This window comes from Ipomoea nil, unplaced genomic scaffold (genome assembly GCF_001879475.1).
Source record: "Ipomoea nil cultivar Tokyo-kokei standard unplaced genomic scaffold, Asagao_1.1 scaffold2827, whole genome shotgun sequence".
NCBI lineage: Eukaryota > Viridiplantae > Streptophyta > Magnoliopsida > Solanales > Convolvulaceae > Ipomoea > Ipomoea nil.
In genome coordinates, this window is record NW_017619255.1 from 805838 (window position 1) to 817434 (window position 11597).

The window sequence follows — 11597 nt, forward strand, 5'->3', positions numbered from 1 at the left end:
GCATTTGGAGTTAGTGCGGCGGCAGTGTTAACTTCCATAATTTGAATAGGACCTTTTGTGATGACTTCCCACATTTCGTCATTTAAAGCAGATAAGTGCACCTGCATACGTATTTTCCAATCATCAAATTTATCAAGTGAGAAAAGCAAATTTTGAGCGAGAGCCATATCTCTCTTCATCTTGAAGATTTTGAGATCTATCTAGCAGTCAAAATTGACTCAAATAGACAACCGCTTTGATACCACTTGTTGGTCCCAAATGGGTGGCGAGAAGTCTAGAGGGGGGGGGGGTGAATAGACTTCTCTAACTTTTCAAATTCTTTCGCAAAACACACAAGGCAAATAACACTTTAATTATATCAACTCTAAGTAACAAGCATCATCAAGATAAACAACTTAGAGTGTGCAGCGGAATAGGTAGCGGTATAGTGTTATGCTTAATAGTGTGGTGCTCAAAGAGAGATTCTAAACATGCAATACGTTAGAAACACTTAATATGGATCAAATATAATGTACGCAAAGTTTGGCTCGCATGCAAACGTGGGAACTATCAAACCCAGACAGATAAAGATACGCGATAAATCGTAATCGGGTTAGATCGTAGTTAGAATAAGCATGCACAAAATGTATGAGCAGTAAGTAAATAGAGAGAGAGATTTATAGTGGTTCAGAGGTGGTGTAATCCTCCTAGTCCACTCTTCTCCTTTCACTTCAAGGAGGAAATTCACTATTCTTCGATCACCCAGATACAATAGTGAATAAGTGTCCACCGACACTTCTCCGAGTGCTTCGCACAAAGCTACACTCCTCCAAGGTTTTTCGCAAGCTCCTCTTGTTACTCCGCCTTCCCGAGTACTTCGCACCAAGCTGTACTCCTACACCACGAGAACTACGCACAAAGCTACGTCCTCCAAGGGTTTTCACAAGCTCCTCTTGTTACTCTGCCCTTCACCACGAGTGCTACGCACAAAGCTACACTCAACCAGGGTTTTTCACTCTCTCTAGTTACTCCGCCCTCTTTCTACACTCAGTAGAGAATATTACAAAGAAATAAAATTTCTCTCTCACTCAGACTTGAATTTTATCGTGTATAGCTCAATATATTGCTTCTAGGCTGATATAAATATTGCTTGCTTTTCTCTTGCTTGTAATTTTTCAGCCGTGTTCAAGTCGTATCTGTCTTCAAGTCTGCTTGGGTATTTTATAGCCAAAGAAAGCTATTTGCCCGTTGATCAACTTTCGATCTCGATCGTCCATTTTGAATTGTAGTTGATCAGATAATATTGTCAACTTGATCTGAAATATTAGGTAGATGTCATTTCTCCTTTTGTCAGATGATTTGAATAATTTGCCCGTTGCCGTGTCTTGAATTTTGTAGCCTCCAAAATTTGAATAAGTTCGGCACGGCGTGCTTGATTTTCTTCTCCTTCATAAATGCTCTGACATGTCAAGTTGATCAAATGATTTAACTGCTGATTCTTGCTTGAGTATAAAATTATTTCTCCGCAAATCAGCCTTCTTCGAGCGTCTCCGGTTCCACCGTAAAAACTTGATGTTCAGATGAAAATATATCAGATATTTTCTCCTTCATGATCCTTGTAAAATAATATACTGGAACCTCTGTAAAAACTTCACTGTTGTTCATGTTGAGATGCTCTGTTTTGAATTTCAAGCTTAGTCCACCATACTTGGTATGTTTCTCCATATGGTGCATGGCTTCTGTGAGACTTGTGCATTTTCCTTAGCTAGTCTCTCCTTAGCTAGTCTCCACTCTAGCTAGTCTCTCCTTAGCTAGTCTCCTTTTTAGCTAGTCTCCATTTAGCTAGTCTCTCCTTAGCTAGTCTCCATTCTAGCTAGTCTCTCCTTAGCTAGTCTCCTTTTAGCTAGTCTCTCCTTAGCTTCCTTAGCTAGTCTCCTTTTTAGCTAGTCTCTCCTTAGCTAGTCTCCATTCTAGCTAGTCTCCTTTTAGCTAGTCTCTCCTTAGCTAGTCTCTTTTTCAAGCTTGGACCGGTTTTGTATACTTTGAGCTAGTCTCTCATGCTTCTCCAAGCTAGTCTCCCATACGGTTATACGGTCCAAGCTAGTCTCCCATACGGTCTTCGTATACATTGAGCTAGTCTCTCATACGGTTATACGGTCCAAGCTAGTCTCCCATACGATCCAAGCTAGTCTCCAATACAGTGAAGCTAGTCTCTCATACGGTGGAGTTAGTCTCTCATACGGTCCAAGCTAGTCTCCAAAGCAAGCTTAAAAATTACTTCACTGGAGATTCAAACTAAGGATCACTTAGCTTAGCTCACACGCGTTTCTTCCAACTCCTCTAGCATGGTTCTTAGTGACTTCTCCGCAACATAATTATGTTAAGCTATAATCCCGCTTAACATCGAAAATCAAAATATGATTTTCCAGATTTGTACATGGGTTGCATGATATGGGTGCACCATACTCCGTAGACTCAAACTGACTCAAATAGAACAAAAATGGGGACTACTTGATTTTTCAAAAATACATTCGGCTCATCAAAATTTACAATATATTCCTAACACATGTAAAACCTGATTTTTGCAAATAAAACTGTGCAGGCAGGTGAGGAAGAAGCAGCAATAGGAGCAGGGCAAGAAGTGGAAGAACATGATGTTGTTGTTGAAACTCAAGTGCCAACATCTGTACTAGATGAAATGGTAAACAGTTTTTGCTAGATGAAATGTATTATTGAACATGACTATACTGTAAACAGTTTTTGCTAAATTATATCTACAACAAATGTGCAGGCCATGATGAATTCTCAACCAAGTCAGAATGTTGGAAATCCTGGCCCTCAAGTATCATATTTCATTTCGTCACACATGGAACAGCTTCCAACACCAGACAATGTCATTAGGAAGGGGGGAAAAGAATTTGTTACTTTGTCAACTCTACAGAAGAAGAAGATAAAGGTGTCCAAGCATAACAACAAAAAGCAGTCTTAAATTAGATAAAGGTGTCCAAGTAGTTTTGTATTTTGTGGTGAAAGTAGATGAATGCACATCTTTTGGTGAATTATGCCTAACTTTGGCAGTTTTTTGTGATTAAATTAGATGAATGCTTAACTTTGGCAGTTTTTTTTTTGTGCTTTAGATGAATTCTGCCAAACTTTTGCAGTATTGAGTACTTTTGTAATTGGGCAGAATCAACTCTACTTATGCATTTTGTGCTTTTGATGAATTATGCACAGCTTCTTATGATCCTTTGTGACTTTTTGCAGTATTTTGTGTTTTTTTTGACTATTTGCTTTTTGGTAGTATTTTGTGACTTTTGCACTTTTGTCTCTTATTTGATTTTGGACAGCACATTGTGCTTTAGAACAAGGCTTTTTAAACAAGATTATTAGACAACAACATGAACAAGAAAGCATAATATGAAAATCACCATAAACAACTTCACTTCACTTTTCATTCAAATACAAAATAATATACACAATCACCTAGACACCTATTACAGTTTCATTTTGATCTAGTCTCTAATTTGTAGCAAACACCAATCACTTCATACAAAATACAAAGTGGATTTATTTCAACTGTAATATACCATCACCTGCAATAACAGATTCCCACAGCCCTTTCAAAATTAAGGGAAGTATTAATCCTACACTTAATCCCCCCCAAAAAAGCATATTTCTCCCTCTTTGGTTATTCAAAGAAAATTCCAGCCTAGTAATCTTTACTCTCAGTTGCTGCACCTCAAGCTCCTTCTTTTCCATCTCAATTTCAAGTTTCTGGAATTCATTCTGATGCTTATCCAATCGTTTAAGTAGTCCTCTGATCAATTGTGCTACTCGCTCATTCACATCAAAATCTAACCACTGGAAAAAACGACAACTTCCATGCCCCTGCAATTATCCCAACACACTAAATTTAGGGTTATTCATAATTATTTTAAAATGAACATTTGCAATCACAATTACTTACACCATATCGTTGACATGCTCGATATCTCTTTCCTGGATTCGCATAGCTCCAAGACATTTTGACTGGTGCAAGAAGACCACAATGACAACGTATCTCCTCCATTGATGAACATGAAAAGCTTTGGCTTACCCCAGACATGTCTTTAAGCAAAATCCCATGTTCTATTAATTAGGGTTGTTAAGGAGAAGAGAAGAAGAAACTAAGAAGAAGGACAAACCTGGTTGTCGGTGGCCGGAGAATAGAAACGGAGATTAGAGGCCGGTCGTACAGGTGCGAGCTCTTCAATCGGTGATAGTCTCAATGCAGAGGGGAAATGGAAATTATATAAAGAAAAAGGAAAAATAAGTCAATTACATATTTACCCTCATATAACGCCATTGACTAACGGGAATTCACAGATCCGTTACCGGAGGGGTTATAAGTGCACCGTTTTAATAATTGAGGGGCAACATTTACAACCCTCATAATTCAGGAGTAACATTGATAATTGGTCAATTATAGAGGGGCATTTTTTACAATTTTCCCTATCTAAAAATATAATAAGTGTGAATGAAAGTTATACGCCTGATTTATGTCCGTTTTTTCCATTAAATTTTTTTGTACGTTATGTTATAAAGGTTGTACATTAAAATATTTTGGCAAACATACCCCTACCGTTATAACTTCTGTTATCTTTTCCACTATTGTTATCATGCACATGCATCCACCATATATTTTCTTATCTTCTTCATTATATAATATATATACACATTAAATATTTGAGTTATATGTTAATTATTACATAAATATAAATATCAAATTTATAAAAATGATTTACATTATTATTATTATTATTTAGAATAATTTAAATATCTAAAATCTAAATAAATATAAAATTTTAATATAAAATATTAATATTGGGCACCTATTTTTTGCGCATAATAGTATATATATATATATATATATATATATATATATATATATATATATATATATATATATATATATATATATAGAGAGAGAGAGAGAGAGAGAGAGAAAGAGTTAGAGATAGATGTAGAGATATAGTGATAGAGATAGAGATTAATTCATGTGAATACAATAAATGTTTTCATCCATTTCACTCACAAAATAGTATTTTTAATATAAATTAGGAAGTTATAATTTTAACTAAAATAATTGTAGACTTGTAGTGCCAAAATAATCATTATTTTGCTTTAATATATATAGAGATATAGAAATAGAGATTAATTCATGTGAATACAATAAATACTTTCACACTTTGAAAGGAAAAAAATTTTTGCCATCATTTTGCTTTAATGTTTTCTCTACATATCCTATCCTACTATATATTAAAGTCATAAGATTTGTGACCTAGACAAGGATTATTTTTTAGTTAAATTTGATTTGGTGATTGACTATGAATTTGTTAAGTATGGAGTACTTTACCTCATCGTTAAAGAGTGGGTACCAAACTTTGATCCGACTACAGACAAAAAAAAAAAAAAAAAAAAAAAAAAAAAAAAAAAAAAGAGTGATAGTATAGATTACGTTCCGGCAAATTATGTTTTACATGGTGCACACGGATGTAAAAAGGCGTCGTTTTACTTAAATAAAAAAAAATATTTTCGATTGCTATTAATTACGTAAACATATGTTCATAATCTTATAATTTTACATTCTGAATTTATAGTTATGAAATTATGGATGTGTAGTTATGCAATTCTGGATTTATAGTTATGAAGTTATGGATGTGTAATTATGCATGCAATTCTGAATGTATAGTTATGAAGTTATAATTTCACATTCTAAATATATAGTTATGAAGTTATGGATGTGTAGTTATGCATGCAATTCTGAATGTATAATTATGAAGTTATGGATGTGTAGTTATGCAATTCTGGATTTATAGTTATGAAGTTATTAATGTGTAGTTATGTAATTCTGAAAGTATAGTTATGAAGTTATGAATGTGTAGTTATGCAATTCTGGATTTATAGTTATAAAGTTATGGATGTGTAGTTATGCAATTCTGGATGTATAGTTATGAAGTTATGGATGTGTAGTTATGTAATTCGTGATTTATAGTTATGAAGTTATGGATGTGTGTAGTTATGCAATTATGGATGTATAGTTATGAAGTTATGGATGTGTAATTATGCAATTCTGAATTTTTTTTATTATTTAAATCGGACGTCAAAATGACGTCATTTTTACAACCGCATGGTGCACACGATTGCACAGCATAACGCTCCTTACGTTCCTCGATCGCCTACCGATTGGATATTATGACCACAAAAAGTGGAAAACCCATCATGATTGACAGTGTTACGAGCGTGACGTCCAGGGGAAATTTGTTCGCCTATGCGTAGAAGTAGACATCACAATTCACAAAGCGTCAAAGCCATTCAAATGCTGGCTAAGAAGAAAAGTTAGACGAATTGAGTACGAGAGGATTCATCTTGTTTGTTTGTCACCAAAATCTAAAGTAAATTTGGGTATAATTGTTACCAAGACATCAAGATTCCCGAATTCCAATATTTGAATTGTGGGAAGATGGCTTTAACCACATACCATTTCTCCCACACAAAATATCAAAGTATGATTGATTGCTTTGAGATCATTACTCATTAGGATGATACATACTCTTGTGTCTAAAGGAACCTTACCTTGCTTATTGCTAATTAATTATATGTAATCAAGTCGGACCAATAAATCAAACCCCCCTGAATTGGCCTATAAAATTCAAAATTCTATTCACACAAGACAGCCTTAATTTGGCTCAAAAACTCCAACCTGCACACACCACTAAATGTCAATGCCAAAATTCGCAGTCTAAAACACAAGCTGGAACCAGTTAGGATCAAAAAATCCGCGTGATATTATACACACTAAATGCATATATACAAGACCACTCAATATACTTGCTATCTTTACAACCCTCACACTAAAGCTTATAAGTCAACTATATGGCGCTTATTATGAAAAAAACAAAAAACAAAAAACAAAGCAATACAATCTCAGAGTCCTAATTAGCTATCAAATAGGAAACTCACAGCTCATGCCTTGTAGCGCAGGATGAAATCTCAGTTGCGTGTTTTTAGTTAAAAACCCATGGGGATCCCAGGAATTGAGTCACATCGCCTTTGATCCAATCAGGTGAGTAGAGGTGTTGGTGCAATGATGAAAAGACGTAACACACCAATGACAAGATTACCAGCAATAATCAAGGAAAGGGGGCAGGGCATAGTCAAATGCATTTCAATCTGCGGGGCCTGCAGGTCAGAATTCTTTAAAAGTTAATGGACAAAAGCAGAGGGATAAAGGAGGCTTCAGTTTAGCTGTAGCTCAAATTATGAAAGAGGATAACATGTAAACATGCAGGGAATACACATACAGCAAACAAAAACTTGGAACATAACAAAATAAATAATACATGAATCAATGAATAAATAGATGTATAAAAAATTGGTAAGAACATCAGATACTAGGAATTTTTTTCACTTACCATTTGAATTTGCAACAGTCTAAAACCGCATCCCTAGATAGCGAGGAGATGGTGAACTCAAGGGTGACGGAAGTGGATGCTTCACAAATGGGTGCTCTAGTAACTGAGAAACGGTTGGACGAGTATTTGGGTCAACTTGAAGACAGGCTACGTATAAAATCTTGTGCATCACCAGAAAGTGTGTTAGGCACATGAGGTCCAAGTTCAAATATCAAATAGTGGGGTCCAAGTTCAAATATCAACCTACCAATCATTGATCCCGTGTAATGAAAAAACATAGGAAAACACAAAGATAGAGGAATGAATCACAATTGCATTTATAAACACTCAAAGATACAGTGACATGCCTTTATGGAAAGGTTTAAAGTTGTTCCATTATAATCTCAATAGTGGTTACTAATAGGACTTCTAGGTGTTGTAATGCAACCAAGTACTACACAAAAATGAAGACCATCGTGTAAGAAGATTAAAAAAGATATGGCAGAAACATGGCACTTCCAACAATGCTACTTTTAATTGCAACTTGGAAGAAAGAACCAACAAAAAAGGCTATTTTCAGGCTTTTTCATTTATGGCCAAAAAATGAAAGTTGATTCTAATGCAACCAAGTACTACACAAAAATTAAAACCAATGTGTAATAAGATTCAAAAAGTGTGCACGGCAGAAACATTGCAACTGGGAACATACACCAAAAAAAAAAAAAAAAGAATAAAAAAAAAATTAAATATCATAAGTATGTAAGTATTTTCCCTGTATACAATATATAATATATTGTATTAATTAAGTGGTTGTGGTGCAAGTGGAATATTAAATCAGTTAGTGACTTAATCTATTAGGCAACTCAGGATATTCAGTTAAGCTTTAACTGAATATCTGCCTACGTTGATGGCATGTAGGCTTCTAAGCATAATCAGTCCTCCCACAGCTCCCGTGTTCAGTATACACGCACCATCGAGTATTCGGGAGAGAAGTGGTAGACAAAATACTAGCTTTTATTATGCAGGTTTACCATCTCGTGGCAATGCCAACGACTATGGTTGGGGATATTCGGGCGATCCTAAAGCTTCCGCTGTAACGAGGCAGGTTACTCGTTTACTATAGTTCATGTTAGTCATAGTTGACATATTAATACTATCTTAATTAATATTGTGAATTGTTTAGGCAAATGGTAAATATTAGTAATTGTTTAATTTTGAAATAATAATGTCCTTTAGTTATTCTTTTAATTTTGGCATTAAAAATTTCAAATTGAGATCAAATTAATTATGACATTATTTGTGATTGAATGTCATTACTAGCACCATTACAGTAATTCTTGTCACAATTAAATTATTATTCATTTTGAGCAAATATTAAGTTTTAATTTGCTATTTAAATTTTAATTTAATATTGAGAATTATATTAATGTCCTTTAGTTTTTCTTAATTTTGGCATTAAATTCATAATTAAGGTGCATATTAAATTGCCTGAATTATTGCAATTTATTTAGGATTTATGAGTTAATAATATATTAATGTGCAAAATCCAAACATGCTTTGTATATTCATAAATTATTTTATTATAATTGTACATTTAGAAAAGCATATATTAAGATTGGATATAGCATATTATTAATTCATAGCCTTCATATTAAATATCATTCAATTTTGGATCCTTAGGCTAATTTTAGACAATATAGCCTATTAAGACAGCTTGTTGGTTTCTCAATTAATTTTGAGCATACTTTAGTCCTATTTTTCACATGGGACTTTACAACCTATTTTGAACAAGCTATTTATGACCTATCTTGGTCAGTATGGATCCTGGCATCATGCTATTGTTTGATTGATATTTTAATAGTAATTGTAGCATTTTATTTGATTATAACATGTTTATTAAGTTTTAATTATTACTAACTACCGTATTTTGTTAACGGTATTTATCGTTGGTAATAACATCAAGTTTGGATCTATTTCAACACTAGACCATTTATTATTCATGTTATAATTAACTTGGGTCATTAAGGTTCATGGGCCTGACTTAAGCAATTTTGTGCTATAATTATTATCATTGCGTGATTTTGAGTCATTAAGGGTTTAAGGATTACAATTACCATTTGAAGTCATTAAGAATTACTAGTATTTTCACCAGTGCGATGCACGGAATGGAATTGTTGTAATATATTAAGAATATTTAAATCGATATATAATTATTTAAGAGTTAACTTCACCAGAGATCGTTTATCTTTCCTGACAATTTCAAATTTAATCCTAGACTATAGTTATTAATTATTACAATTTACTCTATGTTACAACTCTTACGTTAATATTCTTACTATTATTATTAACACTTAATTACTTTTAGATATTATTATTACCACTTATATTATTATTATTATTATTATTATTATTATTATTATTATTATTATTATTATTATTATTATTATTATTATTATTATTATTATTAGTTCCTAATCCCATTGTCTGAGGTGTTGGAATGGCCGGTGTTGACTTCCTGGCTGCTGTAGCTTCATTCCCCAACCCGGATGATAAAATTCGGAGCACCAGCTTTGAGGTTCAAGGAGGTGGTAACACTGGCAATGCTTTGATAAAACCCGGATGATAAAATTCGTCTTGGTCTTAATCCAAGGATCATATCTAAGGTTGCTGATGACTCACATGGCGAAAGAATACTTGATGAGCTTGAAAGGGATGATGTTGATACATCTTTTATGGTGGTGTCCAAATGAGGATACTCACCATTCACATATGTCATTGTTGACAATCAAAAAAAAAAAAAAAAAAAACTCGCACGTGCATTTTTCACTCCAGGATATCCACCCATGATATCTGAGGGTCTACATACCCAAATCAAAATTGTCTTCAGCGCTTGGAGTAAATATTGTCTACTTAGATGGAAGGCTGCATGAGACTGCTTTGATTGTAGTGCAGGAGGCAAAGAGTAGGGGCATACCTATTATAGTTGATGCAGAAAGGTTAAGGGAGGGGTTGGGTGATATTCCTGACTTTGCTAGTTATGTTGTATGCTCGACAAAATTTCCACAGGCATGGACTAACGCCATTTCTAATCCAACTGCACTTGTTTCCATTATCTTGAGATTGATGTCAAATGTAAAATTCGTGATTGATAGTTGGGTGAAGATGGTTTCTTAATGTTAGAAAGGACTGAAGCGGATAACCTCAGTTTGAAGAAATGGATGTAGCAGTGAACAATGGATGGAGAAATACAAGGATTAGAACATAAAAAGACAGAAAAACCCTTCTAATTCACGGTCAACAAACGGCGTCATTGACGGAGGATCAAAACTGTCCAACGATCAATAACAGTGGCTACTAAATGGCAATTTTTATTATGGAGGATGAAAAGTGTCAATGCCCCAATAAGTCTAGGACAAAAAATGGCATTAACTCTTGTATTCCGTGAGTCACAATAATAATATAACAATAATTAAATATTGTTCAATTCTATATTCTTCTAGGATTTCTATTACCATCATTAATTATTCCCAAATTTACCATAATTAAATAATTTGACCAATTATAAAGAAAGATTATTAAATAATGCACGAGACAATTGTTTAATTAAAAATTTTAAAAATTCATTAATAAAACATAAGGTTCTCATAGTTTTTTCTTAGAAACTCTTTAATAAAGTATTTTTTTTTAGAAATTGGTGGCCAAACCGCCAACGGTAGTTTGCGGTGGATAGATCTCGAAAAAATACGCGATTTCAAAAAAATATTTGTCCAAAACAGACAACGGAGTCAAAAGTTAGGCCTTGCTGAACTTTTGACACTCTATAACTTAAAAATAAAAAATTAAAAAAATTAAAGGTCGGTTCAGCCGGCGAGGTGGCCGCTGAGGAGGCCGATTCCGGCAGTCCTCACCGCGGCCAGCGACACGATTTTTGCAACACTGATATATAAAATAGATATAGATTAGAATAGGAATAGTATTACACAATTTTATAATATTACAATAAAATTTTAACTTAGAATTATTGTAAAGATCAATATATTTTATTAGGAAGAGAGATTTTTTAGGAATTGGGCGGGAAGTTAAAATTTCAGGATTTTGTTTTTATATATAGTATAGATAGATTGTATTACACTATTTTATAATATTAGAATAGAATTTTAACGCAGAATTATTGTACGAATGAGA

At 33.7% G+C, this 11597-nt stretch overlaps 1 protein-coding gene across 1 annotated transcript; it reads right to left on the reverse strand.

Moving 5' to 3' along the window:
* Positions 1 to 3546: 3546 nt before the first annotated feature.
* On the reverse strand, positions 3547 to 4096 carry LOC109159395. Its single transcript, XM_019307508.1, has 2 exons — positions 3947 to 4096; positions 3547 to 3867 (listed from the first exon to the last, which is right to left on the reverse strand). Exons 1-2 carry the CDS (start codon positions 4082 to 4084, stop codon positions 3547 to 3549), a joined length of 459 nt encoding a protein of 152 aa, XP_019163053.1. The 5' UTR covers positions 4085 to 4096.
* Between the last annotated feature and the right edge of the window lie 7501 nt (positions 4097 to 11597).